This window comes from Halictus rubicundus, chromosome 4 (assembly GCF_050948215.1).
Source record: "Halictus rubicundus isolate RS-2024b chromosome 4, iyHalRubi1_principal, whole genome shotgun sequence".
NCBI lineage: Eukaryota > Metazoa > Arthropoda > Insecta > Hymenoptera > Halictidae > Halictus > Halictus rubicundus.
Genome location: NC_135152.1, coordinates 15986370 through 16011058, shown reverse-complemented (window position 1 = coordinate 16011058; position 24689 = coordinate 15986370). Strand labels below are relative to the sequence as shown.

General features: G+C 32.1%; 3 protein-coding genes across 11 annotated transcripts; 2 read left to right on the top strand and 1 right to left on the bottom strand.

Annotated features, from left to right (window-relative positions):
- Positions 1–647: 647 nt before the first annotated feature.
- Positions 648–4998, bottom strand: LOC143353633 (uncharacterized). 4 transcript variants are annotated; one of them, XM_076787099.1, is made up of 11 exons: positions 4573–4998; positions 4351–4475; positions 4058–4246; positions 3738–3977; positions 3430–3669; positions 3144–3239; positions 2805–3073; positions 2633–2731; positions 2285–2549; positions 1975–2219; positions 648–1899 (listed from the first exon to the last, which is right to left on the bottom strand). In XM_076787099.1, the coding sequence occupies exons 3-11, from the start codon at positions 4196–4198 to the stop codon at positions 1746–1748; spliced, it is 1749 nt and encodes a 582-aa protein (XP_076643214.1). In that variant the 5' UTR covers positions 4199–4246; positions 4351–4475; positions 4573–4998; the 3' UTR covers positions 648–1745. The 4 variants fall into 4 exon arrangements, with proteins under 4 accessions (XP_076643214.1, XP_076643213.1, XP_076643212.1 ...); XM_076787098.1 differs by lacking the exon at positions 4351–4475; XM_076787097.1 differs by lacking the exon at positions 4351–4475 and having other exon boundaries at positions 4696–4998.
- Positions 4999–5979: 981 nt separating this feature from the next.
- Cype (cytochrome c oxidase subunit cyclope) lies at positions 5980–7097 on the top strand. 3 transcript variants are annotated; one of them, XM_076787094.1, is made up of 3 exons: positions 5980–6114; positions 6667–6827; positions 6909–7097. In XM_076787094.1, exons 2-3 carry the CDS (start codon positions 6667–6669, stop codon positions 6976–6978), a joined length of 231 nt encoding a protein of 76 aa, XP_076643209.1. In that variant the 5' UTR covers positions 5980–6114; the 3' UTR covers positions 6979–7097. The 3 variants fall into 3 exon arrangements, with proteins under 3 accessions (XP_076643209.1, XP_076643208.1, XP_076643207.1); XM_076787093.1 differs by having other exon boundaries at positions 5982–6128; XM_076787092.1 differs by having other exon boundaries at positions 6006–6163.
- Positions 7098–7624: 527 nt separating this feature from the next.
- Positions 7625–22503, top strand: LOC143353627 (uncharacterized). 4 transcript variants are annotated; one of them, XM_076787085.1, is made up of 11 exons: positions 7629–7898; positions 9350–9491; positions 9812–9940; positions 10021–10187; positions 10353–10569; positions 10657–13416; positions 14048–14425; positions 14565–17111; positions 18009–18129; positions 18296–18543; positions 19421–22503. In XM_076787085.1, exons 3-11 carry the CDS (start codon positions 9814–9816, stop codon positions 19477–19479), a joined length of 6624 nt encoding a protein of 2207 aa, XP_076643200.1. In that variant the 5' UTR covers positions 7629–7898; positions 9350–9491; positions 9812–9813; the 3' UTR covers positions 19480–22503. The 4 variants fall into 4 exon arrangements, with proteins under 4 accessions (XP_076643201.1, XP_076643200.1, XP_076643198.1 ...); XM_076787083.1 differs by having other exon boundaries at positions 7632–7898; positions 18227–18543; XM_076787084.1 differs by having other exon boundaries at positions 7632–7898; positions 18227–18543; positions 19404–22503.
- Positions 22504–24689: the final 2186 nt, after the last annotated feature.

The window sequence follows — 24689 nt, the reverse complement described above, 5'->3', positions numbered from 1 at the left end:
CTTAAATTATAATAGCAACATTTGTAAATTTTTTGCATTGAATAGAAATGAAAATAATTCTAGCAATTTGTCCAGTCAGAGATTTCAAATTTTAAAAAGTGAATTTTTGTTACAATATAAATACACATTTTGCGACCTGTGCAGAATACTTCACAAAAATAATTACATTTTAGAATGTAAATTTTGTTGCATCAACTAAGTTCATAATAAAAAAATATAGTTGCAATGAAAATGATATTTGTTTATTGCGTTGTATAATTCTTCGTTTTAACCTTTCTTGTAGTAAGCAGTTTTTGTATTACTTTTGTTAGTAATTTCTATTATAAAATAGTCCTACTCATTGACATCTTGTAAACTAAAAATACACTTTTTAGTAGTCGTTAATGGAATCAACATATAAGTGTTAGCATTACATTTGCATTTGTAATAGTCAAATGTTATCGCCAAGATGCTATTGCAGTTCTACAAAAAAAAAAATGCAGCAGAAAATATTTGTTAGAATTGCAATATTACATAGCATATTTTCCTTCCACAAGAGGAAATACTTACATCACTTTTCAATTATACTATATACAATCTATAAAACTAAATATCATATGATATAAGAGTATTTTCAAATATAAAATTCGTATACCGCAGAAACAATCTATACTAATTACCTATGAAGCGTAGCGCATCAATGAATTGATTATTAAATACGTGTCACTATTCACAACGTTTTATCTACAACCATAAATGAAGTATACAGTTTATATAATCATACAATTACAACCAACAAATAAAAATCATTTTATCATATTTGAGACGACTATACAGTATAATGTAATTTTATAATTCGAGATGATCCGTCCTATATACGTAAATAAACGATTATACATGTAAACACTGTGGTTTCCATGTTTACGATTTAATATAAATGAAAATATTCTATATTTCCTAGAATATAGTAGTTTCAGAAACGATACAAAACTATACGTAACATTTATAAATTTTGAATGTTTGCAACATTCCCTTCTGTAAATTTGAATTTATTCTCATCTTTATAATTTTTATTACTCCAAGATATCTAATTTATAGACAGTATTTTTAATGTCATACATATGCTTTTATAGAAACACATTGTCTCATTTAAATGATGTTTACACGACAAGGTTGTCTCCTTAAATATTTGTTTCAGTACCTCGTTCTTCTATAATTTCAATAATTTTGTACAATTTAAAAAGTAACATTATTATTAAATGTCCAATATTAAATTCGTATGACCCTGAAATTACACCCCCAAAAGTTATCACATTATTGATATTGATCTAAGTCAAGAATGTTCCGTTTCTTAGCAGCATAAAATTTGATGTCGATAAACATACTATCGTTAATAAGATATGTTGATAACATAAATGTAATGTCCACTACTAAGAAAGCAAATACAATTAAAATTTCTTAAGTTTACGGTAACTGGTTAACAGACTAGTTGAAAAATGTATGAAAATTTGAAAATTTGGCAATCGTTTTTCTTTTCACAATAGTAGTAGATTATCGCAGAATATATTTTTCATAATTCGTCGAGTAACTACCAGTAATAGTTACTGCGATGAGGATGTGTGATGTTGAGGATCATAGAAAAATGTTCTGCGTATAATATACACACTTTCACACGATATTTACATTTGTTTAAATCATCAAAGATTTTGTTCTAAATTTTTTTGTAAATTGCTCTTATCAGTAAAAAGAAAGTAGGCAAGTACTGATTAGATTGTGGCTGTTTCAGACTTTGCCAAATCTACACAAACTGTATGACTGATGGTAGAAACGTGTGCCGCTCCGCTATTATCGGAACTAATAATGTTCAACGATGAAATTTTGGCACGTTGATATGCTACCACCGTGTTCAAACTTAAAAACCTGCAAATCATTTTCTTGATAAATTAATTTTAATCAATGTTGAATATTTTTTGGTAACAATCTTACTCAACTTACCTTATGCAAACATACATGACCAACAATGCTGTACCAGCTGCAAACATTCTAATAATGGGACCCTCGACTAATTGTATGAGTGTCCAGGCAGCAGCTGATGACCCACACATTGTTGTAACAATGGCAATGGTTTGCAAACAGTGTCGCGATGTCATACCATTTTGCCAATCTAATCTATTCGCGTGTTCAACATTATACTGCGCGCCACATACTTTGCATGTCAAACTATCAACGTTTACAGAACTCTGAAATATGCATAAATGTGAAGAAACTATAAACAAAATAAATAGGCAGAATTCCAATGTCTTACCTCGACTAGCCATCGACGTAAGCAGTTATGGTGAACTGCACTAACATCACCTCGACATTGACAAGGTTGTATTAGCGGGCCAGCATCCTGCCTATCGCTATCGTAACAAATCCAACAATCTTTACTACTAATCGATGTTCCGTCAGAAAACAGTGCAGCATCTTGTTCTCCACTTTTGTCTTGTAATTCAATTTCCTTCACATATTTAGATTGATCTAATCTTTTAAATATGCGCTTCGGATTTAATATCCACAACTGTTCTGGACTAAAATAGAAATAAATAATTGTGTCAGGTATTACAATATGCCAGTAAGAATATATTAAAAATTTGATTTGTAAGAAATGCACCTGAAACAATTCCATAACACGCATGGAAACCACAATACTACTCCAACTTCAATAACGCGGAAAACAACGTCATGCCAATTCCTACTGTACAACGGAACCCTGTAATAAAAACAAATTGATGAAAATTAGAAGCCACATACTGCACAATATATATACATCTTTTCAGACATACTTAGTCTTCCAAAATTCACTAAATGTTTCGCTACACAAAAATCCAACTATAATGAAAAGCATAAAAGCTTGTGATAGTAATCCAACACGAGACTGATGCAATTGAGAAATATTTATCTGTTCCTGCACTTGCAATGCTTGCGATGTACTAGGAATCGGATCAAATAATTTTGCTGTAACTTGTTCCTCAGGATTAACTTTCAAATCAGGAACTGTACGTTTATTTGCAACTCCAGTTCCGTGATAGTCATATAGAAATCCACCTCGGATCTAAAAGGAAAGATTGTTTTAATGTGTACAACATATCGAGGAATATATTTCAATTACTTTCTAAACTGACCTTAAAGAAAACTTCTACTCCATAAATTAAAAAAAAGATGACAACGATAAACAAAAGTACTGCATAACATCCATTAAAAATATGTGTGTAGAAGCTCTGAAAAAGTAGAATTAAATGCATATTTGAATATATTAATAATAACATCTAATTATTTTTATCTGGAAGAAAATGTTAGTAGTAGATCATTAACACGTTCACAACGGGGCTGTACTTCGGCAGTTGTATTTGTACCACCAGTGGTACATCCCGTCGTGAACGTGTTAAACTATGTTCGAATGTAATTTACCTGATCTTCTTGCGAATATATTTGAGCTGTAATAAATTCCGCCAATAGCAAAGAATATGTTAATACATTAAATACTACAAAACCCATAAATGATTTCGAAAGAAATTGTGGCTTGTCCCATGACATATCTCTCAAATGAAATACTTCGGCCCAGAAACAAACAATTAATGATGAACCACTTAGAACAAGTGGATAATATGCAGACAATAAACTCCTAGACCATCCCTCTTTGAATGCATTCTGTAATGACAATATATTAGATCTAATAGACATAAAGAATGAAAAATAATTTACAAGAGTTTACTTACAGGAGATGTAAAATATGCTCCTCGAATTAGCGATGCCAAAAAAACAATAAAATATAAAACTTTTTGCGTGGTGACCCTGCATGCTCTAAGAAAAGATGGTGCTTTCATTTTTTGCCATTCAGCAACGATACACATAATAAGTTGTATCAGACAAATAAATGCCAGCATAAAAAATATAGTTGCAAATGCAACATAATAACTTAAATTTGGAACATGACATTCCAGTCCATCGAATTGAATCTATAAGTGGATATTAAATTTTCATGTAAAGACAAATCTGGTGCGATCAAAATTCTTTTACTATTATCGTAAATAATTACCTCGCATAAACAAGTGCCATTATGACATTCGCCATGTCCAGAACAGTTTTCATTGCCACACGTGTCATTCCAAGCCATCATTCCAAATTTGACCAATAAAGATAATGGATTTTGCGTACTCAAAGCAATCATTTGTTCCATGATTGCTATATGTAAAGCTGACTGTGTTTATACAGCCGCAAGTAAAATCTATAAAGTATAATAAATACTAAAATATTTAGCATATATGAAAAACATGATCAATAAAATCATAGCAAATCTATAAGTATTAGATTTGTTATAAAAATTCTTACAATATCATGTTTAATCACAACCAACGAAACACACCAAGCATTATGCTATCATTTTTAACACAAAATTATGGAATTGTTTACTGATACACATCTTTGAGTACCATATTTTTCAAAATAATAAAATTCTAAAACAACAGCAGAGGCAAGACAAAATTAAGTACATAATTAATGTTGGATCAACAGCACGCAAAAAACAAGAAAGAAAAAGTTATCTTTACATACCGAAAAATTAATTCATATGTAATATTTACAAACAATAATCACAAGATAGAATACAGTACGACGAGACACGTATCGATGATAGAAACTAACTAAATGAATATTTTCGGTGTTTGTTGCACTCACTGTCAAATTATATGTATAATTCGACGTTAGCACTTATTCTTTGCTATTGCAAGTACATGTAATGAGACAGTCCAAGTGCAGTTGCAGCCACCTACGCAACAATTCGATGATCCGTCAGTTGTCACTAACACTTCGTTTTTCCTAAATACTGACATCGAAGGTGGGTATTTTAGGAAAGTTCAGATCATTTTAAGGGGAAACTGGCAGAGGGTAACTATGCATAAATAAACTGTATACTTTATCTACGTTGCGAATTGACGTTCCTGTCTTACTGATCAAATCTACCACTAATAATATTATTCTAAGATGGATTTGATCGAAAGCGGAAACGGTAGATAAAACAGGTTCATGTTTTACCTACCTCTAAACAACTTGAAGACAAAGGTTAAAAGATTAAAAGATTTTAACAGTAATATACAATTAGTAGTATGTATTAAAGTTGAGAATAGAAAAAATATATTCTAAGTAGAACCCCTTCGTATACTTCTGTATACAAACTGATACAAAATAATTATTTGTTCCACGCAACCATCAAAAAGTCATGAACGAAAATGATAATTCTCTCTTATATCGTGATGTTCCATGATTAAGTTACATATCTACCAAAATGATGAATTCATCCCTCCAATCTGTGTCTATTTTATTTGCACTATGTATAACCTAAAAACATTTAAATTTAAATTGTGAATATTTATTTTTATATCATAGAATGAAACAATAAAAATGAAGTGTAAACAAGATTTTGAATATTCACATTATATTCTGCTCATTCTGTTTTCTCTCTTTCTCTCCACACACACAAACGCGCGCACGCGCACACACATATATTTCGTAAACATTGCATACTTTTTGGACTTTATTTAAAACATATTTTGTAGTTTATATGTAGGTTTATATTCATTTCAATGTATTACTATGAACAGCTCTGCTATAGATATGTTAAAATAAAGAAAGTGTAATATAGTTTGCAGAATATTTACGTAAATAATGTATAGGGTATACAAAAACAATTACAAAGAAATAATAACAATAAAAAACTATATTTAATATGATTTGGAACTGCTACACGATGCAAACACTCTCCACTCCTCTCTGGTAATAACGGCATTAAAAAGCATTAAAAAATTTTAATTGTACATAGTAAATTTGTAAGTTTTTTAAACTAAATGTATTTCATTTTTACATAATCTTGTGCTAAATTTTTCAATCTTTTCCGTTTCATATTAAAATAATAATATCTTTTATGAACAAAAATATATTACTTTACGAACACATCGATCTACAAAGAATTCATTGTGTATAGTCGAGTTCAGTATTCTACCTATCCGTTTGTAAGTTTACGAACTGTTTCCAGGAGTTTCCAAGTGATACTGAGATCAACTGGGATACACTAGCGAAGTTAGTTCTCTCCGATCCGAGGTATATCATTGAAAGTACATAAAAGTACTACTTCAATTTATTTACAAAAGTATGTATTACTCTGCGACCTCAGATAATTCTTATTATTCAATCAATGATAATTTTTATTTTAAAAAACATCACGTATTACGTAACGTCTATTTGATACCCGTAAAACTTTGTCTATTTAACCTGCCACGACCATCGATTGTCAATAATCGTCACCAATTGAAATTTTCTAATTACTACAAAACATATAATTTGTTTATATGTATCATACTAAAATTTGTAATATAATGCTAATTTATCAACTCACCATACAATGTCACTGAAGTAATAACACTGCACTGTGTTCTAGGGTAATTTATTAAGAACAGAATAGTACAAATAAGCAATTAATTTTTATGTATTAAACAATTAATCTTTCAGATTTATCAGACATATTATATGAAAATATTTTGTCTCTGATACATGTATTGATATTTGCGCTTACATATAGTTACTATATATTTATGTAACTTTATATATAATAATACAATATTCGCGTACATTCATGTAATCTTCACATTTTAGATGTCGGAGGGACGATTACCAAAACCTCAGCTTCGCAATCTTCACATTACACATACTCGAAAACATTTAATTGGCATGCTAATATTTGGACTTGGTTCTGGTGCTTTTTATAAAATCGTATTCGCTGATGCAGCTTCAAGAAGGATTGAAGCATTTTACAAGTAATGACTACATTAACAAGACTATCGTATAGTTAGATTTCCTTTTCAGCTTTTTAAATGAAACATTTTGCTTTGTTCTAGAACATATGATCCAGAGGCATCGTTAAAAATAATGGATGAAGCTGGACTTATGCAATCTTCATCTAATTAGTAAACTTTTATGCACACACATGAACACTTAGCATTAATAAAGAATTCCATCTACTAAGTCATGTATATACGTGATAAATAAATAACTAACTATTAGATGTATATATATACATATATATATACTTAACAAATTGAAATTTTTTAAAGAACCCTTCAATTGTTAAGTAGTTAACAACATATTGATTCTTATTTATATTTTGTTTATTCATAATAGTATTATATTTAATAAATCTACACTAAATTCTTTATTAACTGTAATCTAAATTTTATTTATTTTCAGACACAATATATCTGTTGGCCAATTTATCATACTTCATGTATATGTATATACATAAAAGAAATGAAAAATGTTCAAATTAGTTCTTTTTTAATTAATTTGTTTATCAATGAAATCGCGAGTCATACATATTTCCGGAATTAATCCGAAAATGTTACAGAAATTCTTCATTGAAATAAAAGCATATTTTGTAGTATATTAAAAGGTGTATTTGAATATTTATATATACTTTCTTATATAAAATCAAGAAAAAGTCTATATTAATGTGTAAAGATTGAAAATATGATAATAAACATTATTGAAGTCGATGAATATAAGCCGTAAGAGGTTAGGAAATTTCAATGTTAATATGATTGGCAAGATGGCGCCTCTCAAATACCCAGCGTGCCCCGCGCGATTGATTTGCGCATGTCAGTTGTTCGCATTGCAAATGGCGGCTCCTTGTTATTGTTCATGGCGTTTTATGACTTGTCCCTTTATATTACCGATTATGTCGAGTTTTTTCGTAATTCCTACCGCGCGTTGTGTGCAGAAAGTGAAGTAAGACTTGCGCGGCATATTTTCGATTAAAATTAGTGCTTCAGTGGTGTGGCTGCGTGCATTTCGGACGCGAGAAATCCCGCACGAAGTTGGAAAGAAATGGGGTAACGTTAAAATTTTCTTGTGTTCATACGGTATCAAATCGTTCAGTGCAAAGACTGAAGTGAGGCTCGTTGGCCAATGTGCCGTTTATTGTAAAATTTTAACTTTGTTTTGGTAAACATACGCAGTTGTGAAACATATAGGAGAGCTACGAAATAAAAATGTTCAGACTTTTGACGGTCTATCTTGAGCATGCTTGAGACCACTTCACGTACACCTCCCCCGATGTACAAAATGGAGGCCCCCTCGATATCCAGTGCTCTAGATGACTATTTTGCCGAAAATCATTATGGAAATTGTCAAAATAAACTATCGCTATATCAGAATGTTGAATATCGAATAATGCTACAATCAACAGTTCGCGTCTGATAGAAAAAACTATTCTATAACCTATTTTCTTCCGTATAGAAGTTGTGTGCCCCCGTCTTATGGCCTAAAAGATTTTAATTGTAGTTCGTGAGTGGTAAGACTTAATCCAAAATCATTTGTTTTATATACTTTCGTCCACTCGATAAATATTAAGGGTGTAATTGATACTAAAAGTATAGTTTTTTCATGAACGGCTATAATTTCATGGAAATCACGATCAAATTATAACCTAGTAATGCTTGTTGGCCTCACTTTTTGTTTATGCACTATGTTTTTGTGAGTGTTTCATTTCGATAACACTTGTCAATTTTCTGTTCAGATTTCATGTTTTTAATATTTTATTTGCATATGAGTGATTACCGTTACTCATTTATTCGACAATAATTTAGTTCATTCTATTACACAATTTATTTACAAAATATTTTGTCAAATTATATTTTTTTAATATCCTTATGTATATATTTATCTACAAATAAAGGACATTTTACAATATCCTTTAAAAATTAGTAATGTAAAAGAATATAATCATATTTTTAATATTCTAAAATTTAATATTACTAATCTAACCAAACAGTTTATGAATGTTTTTTAAAATTTTTAATTTCTATTCTGTTTTTGTTCAATCCGACAATATTTCACGTTTTTTATAAATGTTTTTTTGGTTTATTTAAATTTTTATTACATAGTTTCAAATATCATTTTACTATTAATGAAGTTTGTACACATCTTCATAATATTTATCATTTGAATTTGTAAAAACCTTTAATTTGTGTTTTTTTTTGCATGATATAGCTCACAAATAATTACTAGTTTATACTAATAAACATATTGAATATGAATATTTAGAAATTTACAATTGTATACGAAGAAGATTTATTAATATGTATTAAATCTTTGATATGTTTAATGTATGAGAAATTGATTATTTGTAATACTTTTATTATATTATAGTAGAAAAATATAATTCTTTCAATTCATACTAATTATCAATTTTCTTACCTAGTTAAATGTAATTGTGTAATTTTAAAATTTTTTTTATTCAGAACTATACTATGTAATGCAATTTTATTATTTTACTTTATAGAAACAGGAAACATATTTATTAGTGCTGGTGTGGTTTGGAGCTGTCGGTTTATAACCGACGGGCAAACATCTTATCACCATATACCATAGCAATACCCTGAGGCGTTTGTAAGCTCTCTGGGTAGTTATGTGATTTGTAGTTGGTAAGCATCAAAATTTTATTTCAATTAATACTTAGAATACGCTGTTAAATTAATGTTAAAGATCATTGTACTGCAATTTTATTATTGTTCATTTTTATTCTAAAAAAACAATACACATTAAATATGTCTAATCTAACATGATTATTTGAACAATAAAACCTACAATGTGTAAGATTATACTTTCTATAGAAGATTTTTGAATCGATTGTTATAAAAATTGTTTATTTAAAGTTTTCATATTTGTAGTTGATTATTATAATTAGTTAAGATAATACCGCAAATGTTAAGTATAGTTAATGTCAATTTATTTTATATTGTAGTCATGGCGGCTGATAGTGATGGTGATCTGATTGAGACGGTGGTAACGTGTGAGGGTGACCTAGAAGATCCTGAGTTTCCACATAAGTTTAAAATTATTGTTAATCGTCTTAAATCTTTGCTATGCAAAGGTGATTTTGATACGAAATATTAGCGTAACACAACTTTATAGTTCTGTTACCAGAAAAATTCAATTGTTTTTTAATTATAGATAAGGGGAATGGTCTAAAAGTAAATAAGGTAGAGCCATGGAATTCTGTTAGAGTCACATTTTCAATACCCAGAGAAGCTGCACTACGACTTAGAGAATTAGCAGCTCAGGGTTCTCCAACACTTACACAACTTGGCATTTTGTCAGTGCAAGTTGAAGGAGACCAGGTAATTCAAATTTATTAAAAGTAAATGCACTCATAAAATTTTAATTCTTAGATATATATTTTACCAATTTGATTCTTATTTGTTTCATATACATGTTTGTATGCCTCATTAATTTAGAATAAAATAAAAGGTATTTAATAAATAATATGTTGGATGATATATTAGGTAATATCGTTGAGGATAGCCAACCGCTTCAGTGGAGAAGCACAAGAAATTGTGTTACATTCAGGACCCTCGCAAGACAGTGGTGCCAAATCTCAAAATGAACCCACTAGCAATACAACTAATGTTGACAGTGATCCTCAGACAGCTTTACCTGGTCCAAGCAATACATCTAGCATTTCTTCAGCATTACGTAATGTGGCTCAAATAATAGCAGCTGGTACGTTATTGCAGTTTTATGAGATTAGAATGACTTTTTTAAAAATCTATATACAACATTCCTTTAACACAGATTATATTGTTTCAGGTACATCGTCTGAGAAAACTCCACAGTTTCGTTCTCCAAATGTAGTTGCACCTACGGACTGTGATCCCATCCCACCATTTCTTGCAAAATCCGTACAGTCAACATCAGGCAACAGCAATGTTGGTGCCTCTGGAAATCAACCAGTGACTAATCCCAGTGCTTCGCCCCGAAATAATTACAATGGTCCATTCCCGTTTGCCAGTATGACACATGCTGCCCAAGCAATACATAGTCGTGAATCACAGGCAACAACAATTAAAAATGCTATGCAACAATTCAAGCATCATGTACAACCACCTCCACCGTATCCTGCTCAAGAGAACTTGGGGACAGTAACAACATTAACAACTGGTCATACTACTACTCAATCGATTGCACCAGTTGGTCAGTTAGCAAATCAGTACAAGTCTTCAATTACTACCACATCTAGTCTGTCACCAAACAATAATAATTTGACAGGGAATTCAAATGGTAATGGAAATCAAGTTGCTTTGTCCAGTCCGCTTCTCGTGAATCTTCTACAAAACGATGCTGGAACACATCCGAACAATGTGATACCCGGTCAAAAAATGTTACCGCCAGCTGTTATTGATAATTCTGGACTTGCGAATCGTATAAGACCTACGAAAAAGCCAACAGGTAGAAGGAAAGATTTATCTTCGCCCAGTGAATCGCCACCAAATTTAGACTCACTTAGAACAGAAGACCTTATCGGGGGAACGACAGTCATTCCTGACTTATCTCAAGCTACTGCATCTGCATTTGCAACTGTTAATGTTAATCAACCCTCAACTATTCCGCAACAACATCCAGTCAATGTTATCAGTGGAACTGGGCAAGCTATAACGCAGCAAGTAGTGCATCAAACTTCTAACACAGGACCAATGCAGCAACCTCCATCAGCGATGCATGCTCAAGTACAAATACAACAAAAGTTTCCTATTAGACAAGAATTGGCGTACAGACCGTCACAGGTGCAATTGCAAGGCCAACTTCCCATTAGACATCCAGTGAACGGACAACAAATACGAACACCTTTGCAGCAACGACAATTACTGCTGCAGCAGCAGCATGTTTTAGCTCAGCAGCAGAATATAAATGCTTCGCAATTGCTTACACAACAAACGACGACGCAGCAACAAACTTTGGTACAACAGCAAAATGTAAATACATCGTTACAGTCTACATCGGTTTCTAATCAGCCACATCTGCAACAACAGCAATTAATACAGCATCCAACGGTTAATTTGAATGTCTCGCAACAGCGGCTAAGTTACTTAAACAACCAACGGCAACAACCAACTCCTCCCCCTTACACGAGACAACCGGTTCCACCACAGTCCCATTTAGGACAACAAAATCAAGCATTGAACGTGCAACAACAATTACATCATAACCAACTTAAAAATATAAATGTTAATACCAGTACGACGACTGACTTCCGGTATGGACAAAGTCAGAATATTCTCAGCAGAAATTATCAGGCTGCACCAAGTAGTGCTAATGGGACCACGTGGAACGCACAAAACACTACTATTCCACAAGGTGCACAGGTTAATACTGCGCGTATGCCGACTGCAAATCAGGTTTCAGGTGCCTTTTCTCAATGCGGATCTCACCCTAATCATGTTTCTAATAATAATGTCGTTTCGCCTGCCACCGCAAAGGTCGAAGCATCTGAATCTCCAAAAGCTGAGGAAGAGACACCTGAACCAGAATATACGTCAACTGGTAAAATACGACAGTTTCTCATTAACCCTTTAACTGGACACCTGGAACCAATGCCCAGTGAGAGTTCGGATTCAGAACCAGAAAGTGCGGTAGATAATCAAGATGATTTCTTTTCCTTTCCATCGCCATCGAATGACCGATCGAACTCTATGTTTTCGGACGATGATGCAGACAGCAACTTCTCAAGAAGAAATGATACAACAACAAATACAGATCAATCGGATTCTGAAACCACAGTAAAGTCTACCGCCAGCGAAGGTAGTTTGAAACACAACAGAATAAAATCTAGTAGAGAAACTACCCAAAGCCCGATGCCTGGAGAAAAAATCAAACTAAGATTAAAATTAGAAAAATCTGAACCTGTTACGCCGGCTTATAAAGTTGATGTTTCTTTCGTGAACACGCCACCGATTAGGAAAGCTGATAAATCAGTAAACAAGATGTTTACCACTGGTATTCCAAACTCAGGAACTGGTGATGAGCCAAGAGTGCCTCCATTACACATTTCTTTAAGAGGACGTAATGCTTCGGTAGTACAAATCAGAAAAAAGGAAAAGAAATCACTAAAAGATGCTGAATCTGATCCAACTAATATAAAGAGACGGGGGAAGTTAAAAAAGATAAAAGAGTGTTTAGATGGGAACAAGTTGTTGCAGAAAAAATCGTCCTTAAGCATGATTATAGGTACTTCACCCGCATCGAAATTACCTTTGTCTAATTCTACGATGATTAACAGCACCAATACTGTTAGCAAAGTCAACAATATACTTCAAACTGTTGTATCAAAACCTAATGCCTTAAAGCAAGAATTACCGGTAGACGTTGTACGCATTCAAAGTGGCATCACAAAACCAAGTTCGAGCAAAAGCGGTGACGTTGATGACATACCATTGAACAGTAGAATACCGTCTCCTTCGAAACATAAGTCTACTGTTTTGAGTCAACCATTGAATACCCAACAGACTTTATCAAAAAATCAAGTGGAAATGGACATTCAAAATCATATGCAAGAACATAAAATAGGAGGAGGTAAGATGTATAGTAATTAGAAATGTACGAGAACCTGAAAGTGTCGGATACCTCATAGTGGGACGGGTCGAAACGAGTCGGGTTTTCGAATACAGTTTTCTTTCGATATAAGACGATGGCTCGGAATGACTTTCGGCGTATTGCGGATGACGATACGTATTCGGCTTGACATTGTTCTTGAGTGGACTGAGAGTTTGAGTTCCATAATGTTGTCAGGCAGACCATAAAGTGGTCGGCCGAGCAGCAATATCTTTCGTTGGGAAAGGATAGAATATGACATACCCTCTTGTTCTGGCACTAAGCGGTGTCGAGCAGATAACTTCAAAAGAAGAAGAGGGGATAGAGATTTTCTTGTTGTGAAAAAACATTGTCGTCTTATATCGAAAGAAAACTTTATATCGGGATTACCTAGAATATTCGAGAACCCTAATATGCTCGGAAATTCCAAAATTTTCGATGACCCGTCCCGGTCCCGAATAAAATCTCTTCCCTTCCCAGCCCAATATTTTCGGGTTTTCGCACACCTCTAATAGTAATGCTGTTGTTGGAATATTTTGTATCTTGTTTTCCTAATTCGTATATGATTAGTACTAAGAAATGTTTTTCTTACATTTTTTCTTCGATTTCATAGGGAAAACCAAAAGAAGAGATTCCAAAAAGAAATCAGAATCTGGGGATGGCTTACATCGCGAACAAAACTTATTATCCGGTGGCAGAATTCTAGATAATCAAGCAAAATGGAGGAAACTCAATTACAAAGGTGATTCGAGTCAATCCATAAGAAAAGCTGATACTGTTTTGGCTGGAAATGATTTCAACGCTGTAAAGAAAGTGGGGGAAATTCGAAGAACAAGTGATAGTGACATCAATAGGTCAGCAATTGAAAAGACTACTTTAAGTGCCATTGCTTCCAGATTAACGGAAGTAAATGGTGTGAAAAAAGATTTAATTAACCAAGAAAAAAGAAGAAGGCTCAGTTTAATAGATGAAAAAGATCTGCATTTAGGAGGTAAATATTAAGCTTTGGTTTTGTTCATGAATACTCCTAATTTTGATTGAACGTCATGAGGTTTCAAAATCTCAAATTTGTATGCGTTAAATGTGTTTAGATACTAAAATCATACATTTTTCTTTTGGATATGTTACAGAATCTCAAGATGCAGAGGCTACACATTTTAATAGTCAGAAGACCATTCCTGAATGTTCTTCCACCAATGCAGTTTCCCATGCAAATACAAACACAAATACAAAACCTGCCTGCAATCCAACATTTGAAAATGAAAATCCTGGACTAATATCTTCGAATATACCTGCACAGAATGATTCAAATTCGTCTACCAACCTTGAAAGCAAAATATCCGTACATCATGTGGAAACAGCTGCGAAAAGCGCACAGCCATCTGTAAATAGGATAATATCTGGAAAAAATAAGGTGGATTCGGATAGTTGTAAGACTAATTCTACGATCAGTGCAAAAAGTCAGACTATCAGTCAAAAATTAAAAAACCACATGGTTTCTAAGGGTGATACAAATGCTGCTATTAACAGGCATAACAAAGTTGAACATTTCGATCATAAAAGAGTAATTCAGAATCATATGAAACAAGTCGAAAGATCCCCAGTAGAGGCTAAGGTGGATAATACGCAAAGAATTAGCCTACTGAAAACAACGCAAGGTTCGGTAACAGGAAACTCAGTGGACCAAGTTCCCAGATCCCAAAGTGTTGAACTATCTTCCAACAAAACAACTTTACCGATTGGAGAAATCAATGTAACAGAAGCAAAAGTAAAGCAGAAGTTACTTGAAACTACAGTACCAATTGCAATTGGGGTAGATGCAAATGCAGAGAGAGTGAGCAGCGGAGGAGGTGGTGAAGATTCAGGCATCGAATCGATGGATGCTCTTTCAGAGAAGTCACCGAATCAAGGGGAATCTCCTTTGCATAGGCCAGCGACCGAATCAGTAACACAAAGTAGCGCGAAGACTGCTGTTCAGGGGGAATCTTCCCTACCAACCACCAATAAGAACGTGCCTTCCTCAACTAGTAGTAGTGATATGTGTTCAAATTCTCATTCGGAACTTCTGAAGTCCAGTGCCCCACAAAGGTTAAGTCCTGTGTCTGTAGTAAATTATCTTGAAAATCATATAAATCGCAATATATCAAATTCTAGTGAACACGACCCGAAAGAAGTACCTAGTGAAAAAACAACTTCTTCTACATCGAGAACTGGTGGTCATAGTGACTCGGTTACTAGTTTCAAAGTGACTGACAATGAGAAGAGTATATCGAACCCTATGGTTACAGGATCAGTGACTATTGTGACAACTTCTGTACCCAGTAACGTGGATAGTGATAATTTCTTGCGATGCGCGCAGCAACAAACAAATGACTTTTCTGAAAAAGACAGTTGTAATATTAAATTAGAAGGTTCTGTTAATCAGCACGATCAGGGTAAGACAACTGTTAAACGTGAAGCGTTGCGAGCCCCGGAGAGTGCATCCGAAGACAATGTAAAAACAGTCATAGACGGTAACAGTGCAATTAGATTAAGCGATAAACCTCATGGACAAAATAATAATGGTGTGCCTGTAATACAAAATCATATTGCTTATAGTAACGTAAAGACAGAAAAACTTGATAATACAGTCGCGAATGAGGCTAGCACGGTGACAGACAATTCATGTTCCAATAGTCAGAGTTTCAGTTCTGAAATCAAAGTAGAATCTAAAGCGAATGCAAAAGTTGATGACACAAGGCAAAATGATCAATCAGAAACCTCAAAAAGTCCTAACATTTCTTTAAACGCTACATCTGTTAAGTTAGAACAATGTTCTGATCAAAACCAAAAATCTAATGTACAAGGTCATCAGCAAATATCAGTTAGAGAGCCTTCTATGAATCTGCAAAAGGTGACCGATGATTTGGTTAAAAAAATTGTAAACGATGCAAGTGATATAAGTATAGGTATTCAATCACCTCTGGGGGAAGACCCTCAACCGATTAGAATTACTCCACCATTATATACATACTCTAATTCAGTAGTTTTACAACGGGATGAGACTCCGAGCCCTGCAGCACAAAATCCAGAAGTAGATTCCAGTGATGTGGAACATGTGAAAAGGAAGCGAAGAAGAAAACAGGAATTGGAGGGACGTCAAGATGTCATATGCATAGAAGAGAACGACGAGGCACAATTTGTCGAAAGGTTAAATTCTAACAGCTCGGACGATTACGTCAAACGACATCCAAAGTCATTGCTAGAACAACTTCTCATAGAAATTCCAAACGATGCTAATGAGAAAAGATCTTTAAGAACTAGATCGCAAAAATTAAACAGTCCTGACATTGTAAAGACTCCGAAAAGTAGTCCTCATGGTCCTAATAAATTAGAAGAAAGACGCAGTATATCTCCATATGCTAAAGCAAGTCCTAAGTTAGGAGTATCAAAATTATCTCCTAATACGACAATAAAAGTGGGAAAAAGAAAACGTCAAGAAAGTGAAAGTTCTGTAGCTTCTAGTACTGCTGACGATCCTCAACCAAGGCCAGGAAAACGCAAATGTTCGGAGAATGCTGCAGAACTTATTAAAGCTTGCATGGGTGTGGATGAAACTGGTTCTTTAAAGAAACAAGTACCTGTCAAAGAAGAACAGTCAAAAAAAGGATTCAACATACTGGCCAAAGCTAAGAAAGGTGTTTATTTTATATTTTTCATTTTATTCTATTATACAGGGTGTCCCAGAAAGAGTGTTGGAAAAAGAAAGGAACGATTCCTGAGGTGGTTCTCGACCAATGGCAACGCTACGCTCAGCAGGATCTGTCCGTGTTTTTCATTAATAACTCGAAAACAAAGCGTTTCGGCGCAAATTGGCTAAGGAAAAAAGTGCTTTGAATCACCCCTTTCTTTTTCAGGTGCTCTTTCTGGGTCACCTCGTATAGCAATTTAGTAATATAATTAGATGTGTATAGCATCTATAATATGTATGTACAGAGTTTCATAATTTTATCACTAGAGATATTTAGAAAATTTGGAATGCAAAGAAAAACTTTCAAATAGTAAGGATTTAGGATTAGAATGTATTCATTATTTCTTATAACATATGTGCATCGAGTAGAGAGTAGAGTAAAATAGTACAAAAATAGAGTAAAATGATGAAATCTTACTTTACTGACTTTACTTTACTTTACAATTACATAAATATAAGAAATATTTCCGGTGATAAAGTTATCTAAGATGTTTTGTATATGTGATAAAACGTCTTTAGATATTAGACATGTTCATTTCATTTATTTCTTTTATAATAACACAGACTGCCAAAAACAGAGTAATTAAAGTGCAAATTAATTTTTGAAAATTCATACATGCAATGAAACTGAGATTATTACATTTGTACATATATATGTGTGTATTTATGTGTTTGTGTACATGTATCTACATACGTATACTTTTTCTCGTGAAATTTATTTGTGCAGTTAACAGATTTGCAACATCTCTCAATCTCAGTCGTGTCTGTCCCTAATTTATATGAATGCCGTTTGGAAAAAAAATTGGACCTGAATATTCTGTTACGAACGTTTTTGTATTTTTAGGTCCCATTGTGGTAGAAGTAGATTCGTCTGATGATGAACCATTGATTGAATCTGTAGGAAAAGCAAGAATGCGATTATCAGACGAAACATCCGCTGCATCTCCAAAGTCTAAAGATCAAAAGTAAGCAACACCGGTGCATTCTTTTAGCAGCGGTGCATATCTGAATATGTCAGAGATTTGAGAGCCCTGCTACGTAAATAAATTTTTGTTATTCTAGAACAAATACAAGCACAACTGTTTCTGGCAGTCAAATTAATTCCAGTAATATATCAAATTTCAATGCCAGTAATAGAGTGCAAAGAGAGAGCCGTTTATTAACCACCAAACAACCCAATACAACTACGGTAGTTACCGCTGGAAAGGAAAGACTGCGAGGAACTTCCGCATCCAGTAATGAATCCATAGGCGAAGTAACAACAAGAAGATCTGTTCGACAGAATACAGCGTCACCATTAGCAACACCAGCAAGCAATACAAGGGGTGCAACTAGATCTACAGAAGATATAACTAGAAGAAAAACTCGAAGTGGTGCTGGTACGTAAAAAAGTATCTATATTTGCATTAAAATACAAATTACTATTAATACAATATATACAATCATTTAACACGTTCCGTGCCCAGGCAATACTATGAGACTTTCCATTTGGATCATGTGGTCCAACGATGACCCACGCAGCACAACATATCTGTTGATGAAGAGATAAGACGTACAAAATGCGCTGTTTAATAAATTATATGTTTTTATAGGATAATTATGATTTTTTGGTTTATCTAAAACATGATAGATATTAATCTTTTACAGTTACAATTTGCTATCCAATTCTTTCGCAGTTTTTCTTGTAAATGATAAGTTCTCTTCTTTTTTCTGTGATTCTTATTGATTCCCTTTCTTTACTATTTACATAGGCAACAAATATTCGTTATCATTATCATCAACAGTAATTAATTATTAATAACAGTTAATTGTTTCCTAAATTTAGTCATCTTAATAACTAATTAAGGATAGGATAGAATATTTTATAATGAGGGGAGGGGGAGCGCTTCAATAACAAAAATAAGTAGTGACCTAAATGGAAAGTTCATCATAGGCCGTGTGGCACGTAGCGCGTAAAGATCAGTTCAATTAACACCTTGGGGACGACTTTGACAGCTCGAACTGAGCCTTGAGTCGCTTGTTCTGATTTCTTCAGTGTGCGAGTTCGATCTCGGAGCGCACCGGTTTTGACAACGATCGAAACGGAACGGTCCCCGAAGCGTTAAAGTACTAGATCCATTTTCATAATATATGTATATGAAGGTTCAACGCTAGATAATTTTTATACAAATATTTATGACAATATAAGTTATATATTCTGTACTTCACATACCATTTTAATTGAGAACACCTCGTACAGCGGGAACATTGTTTTAGTAACAGCTGAGGCAGCAGAGCAGGCAAAACGGAGGCGAATATCCCGAGAAAACAAATGACCTTCGGGAAGTGACCTTGACAGTGATTAGCTACCGTCGCTCGTCAAGGCCTATCCGACTGATTGTATATCTGTTATAAATGGTTATGTGATCGCTGCGTGGCTGGACCCCACCTGGTGAAACTGTATGCGTCAATAGCGCACAATGCTGCTGTACATGTAGCAGGAGTATCGTGTTTGGACTGCTGGATGGTATTCAACTTTTTTTTTTTGTTACAGTACGTTAAGTTTTATTAAATTGAAAACTATGTAAACAGTTATATCTTCTAATGACGCGAATATCGGATACGAACTTTTATCTTCTTAGGGTACCATCATTGTTATGTTTTTAAATGTTTAAACCGCTCATAAACAAAAAAATGAGAAAAGGAAAGCAGAAAATAAACGTAACTTTGCTATTTTTTTTTCGGCCGTCTAGCGTTCTCAATTAACACTGTACTCCTAAACAGCAAAAGTTTAGTTACTCAGAGTAATCCGCTCAATGCATCATCCTTTAATCTAAGTAACTGAACTGATCCGAAACTGCCGAGTCGATGTGCAACTTTCTTTTGCCAAGCTTCTGTGACCCTGTATTTAGTTCAAACGAAAACGATAACGGACGTCGTATGATAATAAATATTATAAAACGTTACGTTACATTGGCATTACATTACATCCGTAAAATCTTTTAGATCGACTAAATACATAGTATTACGACATTAGATTCTGATCGATTATTTCATTGCAATCAAAAGTAACCAAGTGAACAAAAAATCGATTTCCATTTGACAAAACCATTATTAATATTAACTATTGATACAGGCTAATGTATGGTAAAAGGAAGACGAAATTTATAATGCATTAAACATAAAATCTGACTGTACTGCCGTAAATAATGTACGTTTCTAAGGACAAATTTCATTAACTGGTGGGGCTTAAGTCGCTACTCCGACAACTTCACTGATAGACTTTGTTTGAAAATTATTTTGTTCATAGTTTCATTCATTTTAGTCTACCTACTGCATAAATATTTCTACGTTCGGACGATTAGACGCAAACAAGAAGCCTTTATCACTATTACGTATTATTCGCCATTACTCTAAACAATAAACGTGAACGTTCCCTCTTGCTCGCTCGCTTTCTCTCTCTCTCTCTCTCTCTCTCTCTCTCTCTCTCTCTCTCTCTCTCTCTCTCCATGCTTATAAATTTAAATACTTGCTAGAACCCATTTCTATTCATGAAAAAAACTTTTCAAAAGTATTTTTAGGACAATCGTACTTTTCTATACATTTACACCACGAAGAACGCATTTATCCTAAAAAGTTTATATATATGATACTATATAATTCACGATTTTATTAAATTCGACAAGAATCATCGTTTATACTACAAGATCTTCGTTTTTTCTGCCACGATAAACATAGTCTTTCAGTAAGAAGTTCGTCTTGAGTTACAATATTGCAGAGGGCAAAGGGTATCGGGTTATTAAAAAGGATTTATTTTATTTATGAAACATAAACAGAACGTTGGGATAAATCGCGCATAAAATATATGAAAATAATAAGAATAATTATTATAGAAAAAACAATATTATACAATGTTAATTTGATAGGTAATATATGAATGAATATATTTTGTAAATAATTTCTTGTAAAGATACATAAAGCACCCCTCGTTGTACATATAAGAACTGTTTAAATTTTTATTAAATTATCGATAATTAAAATTGTGCAACATCGTCATACTATTAATTATTCTTCGTGATTGTGCACTGAGAACACTAGTAGCATCCTTTTGGCAACACTTAAAGTATATAAGGATGCGTATACATACGTATATATACAATAGTATTATATATGTATGTAAGTGATGTATATGAACTATTGTTTTTGTGAACAGATAATCTAGTTTTATATTGTATAAATGTAAATTATACAGATTAGAGGTGGAAGTTCTAAATGTGCCTGTGATAGCCATCATAGCACTTCTTTATATTGCGAATTTGCATTTAGAAGATTCTACATCTAAGATATACATATTAATTTCTCTGAAATCCTATGTACGTTCCATTATGTCCGTTAAGTTAAATACATATCTGCAACTTAGATTATTTTAAAGAAATGAAATATGATCGCTTTATTTTATCAGCTGTATATTGTAAAATTTTTAAAATTGTACTATGATTGACTTGTAAGTATTGTTATACGTACAATACTGCTTGGTAAATAAATAAATCCCAACTTGCTATAGAATCACATGAGCCTTCTAAAGGGTAAGATTTTTTACCCAGGAACTGTTATCGTTTCTTAAATGTAAAATAAAATTTCATGAGATATTTTTGATGAAACATTTTCTTTCAACTCCTTATTAGCTGTGATGGCTACCAGGCAACACATATTTCAAAAAATTATTTCTGTCGTTTGAATGACAAGAACTGAATTCAATAATATTTTAAATAGAAAAAATGTTAACATTATCGATAAAATGAAATGAAACCGTAACTACTCTAGATTACAATATCGTTAATTTTTTTTCTATTTTCAATATTAAGTTAATTTATTTAGTTAAATCACCATTTGTTTAACAAAACTTAGTTAAATAGATCTTGAATTACATATTGTAAATAATAGCATGCTTATTTTACATGGTGGGAATATATGCTGTATATAAACCATATAAAGAAATGAATATACAAATCATGTTTAATTTGATTCAGCCCCGTATTGTAATGGAATGATGTATAATATAAAGTATAGTAACTTAATAACAGAATTTAAGAATAAGCGGGAAAGAAAAAATTGTAATTTCGATGTAAAATATTCTCTTCGATACTAGAAAGATAAGCTAGGGATTATTATGTTACAATTTTATCATTGAATATTACATTTATATGATTGTATAGACTATAAACAAACTAAGCTTTGTGTGTAAATATAAATATTTTAAAGATAAGTAAATCTTTTGCATGTTCACATAATTAAGGAGCTTCTAAAGTTTGTCTGCCATACAATTGCATATAATATGTATGTATTATAATAAAAATAATTCTAATACACCAAAGATCATTCATTGATTATAATTCGTGACAATTGTTGATATTCAATACAATTTTTTAAAAAGCGGTGTATTTGTGACGCTCAATGAATAATTGGTGTTTGTAGACACATTTAACATTACCATCATTTTGGTGCAAACTATAATATTATATCAAATAAACGTTCACTCTTGTGCCCATCTATACATATATAAAATAAATTTGTTACAAGCTCCTTAATTTTGTTTGCAATGCTACAAATATTTTATCATGTACATGGATATACGTTTTAAGATCACCAGCTCCAAACGACGTCTGATGACTTTAAAACATGCTGTATGCAAAACATTTGTATTTTTAGTATTCGGTTAATTGATATAAATAGCAGTAAAAGTAAATGATTGATAATAATCCAACTGGATATATAAATATATAAATATAAAAAATTAGATACAATACTATATTTGTAGAAAACGATTGAGCACGTGAAAAGAAAATCGCGCTATGATTATAAAAAAAAATATTATAAGTATATTATCTATTATTACACAAAGTGAATACACAATATAGTAATTTGCTAATTGTACCTTTTAATAATTACTGTAGACACATTGATGAAGAAGGTTTTTTTCTTGTTATTAATTATTACTATAGTCTTAAAAGATAATGAAAAAAGTGTTATAAAAAATGCAATTGCTTATTTTGTATTATACCCAGTTTCATAAATTACTTTAATATCCCTTATGCATATTTATCAGATCAAAATAATCATATCACATTTATGGTACAGAAATATTTTCTATATTCAACAATTTTTCAAGTTTTAATTTTACCATCTTGATTTGTGATAAAGCAGTATGTCCACAGATTGAAAATACTTGCTGTTACAGATCATAAGAAACAAAAACATTCGAAATTCATATTAATATCTCTATATATTTCTAATATTATAATTGCATCATTGTGTTCACCTTCAAGGAAAATATAACGAAGTAAATTACATAATAAAATCTGCCAATATAAATTATCTTCCGAAATATTTTATGGATGAATTCAAAACGTAAGAAATGAAGAATTTTGTTACCTACATGCTTTATGTAACAATTGTGAAATATTTCTGTATGCTACATTCAGTAAGTAAAATTATTAATAATATTATAAAAATTCAGAAATCTTGAGTATCTTTGCTTAACAAGACATAAACTTTTAAAAACATATATATTTTTTTACTTCAGATTAAAGCCTGCTAACGACATATACTAAAGTATTTTATCAAGAGATTTATAATTCTGGATTCAAAATCTGTAACATAACACTTGCATGGTATCAATTCAGTTCAATATTCTTGTAATAAATCCTGAATTACACTATAAAAAAATACAAAAATTTGACACACCTAAAATATTTTTTTGAACTGCAATAGCTCTCTGTGATTAAGAAATGATAAGTGAAATTAATAAATATCTTAATAATCCTTAGAAAGAACGTAAAATAGAATTTTATATACATATATATACGTTTTCAACTTAAATATGTATTAAAACTTATTTAAGAGTGTTCTTACAAAAAAGATTTACTTTTCTATTAAATGCTATTCTTTTATAAAACATTGACTACAGAGTCATTATACAAGAGTCATTTGAAAAAGACTCTTATCATATTAAGCTATTACATTAGTTGCCATTATTGATCTCATAACCACAATTTTTTATTTATTATTCTTCTGTTATAAAAACGCATTTATATATTATAATATATAATTACGTCTGTTTAGTACGTTATGTAATTAATGAATAGTTGTAAAAAATCAAAGAATTTATAAATACGCGTATTATAAAAGTATATAAATTATAAGTTATTAAAAAATTTAGTAATGACTCATTGCAACAAGTTTATTAATAAATGTGTAAATGATGTGTAATTGATAGATAATTCGTTTAACAAAAATTATGTTCATAAATAAATTTATTTCAACAATGCATTTATGATTTGTCAATGATAATATGAGGATTTATTAATATTTTTGTCTTTATTATACATTTGTAAGCGTTATTACTACGTATAAAATCCGCGGTCTATAGTAATTATGCTTATGATAAAAATACACTTAATAACGTGATCTTAAATCTTAATTATTAATAAACGCATGTTTAAAAATTTATACATTTCCTTAACACATCCGAGTATATATATGCATG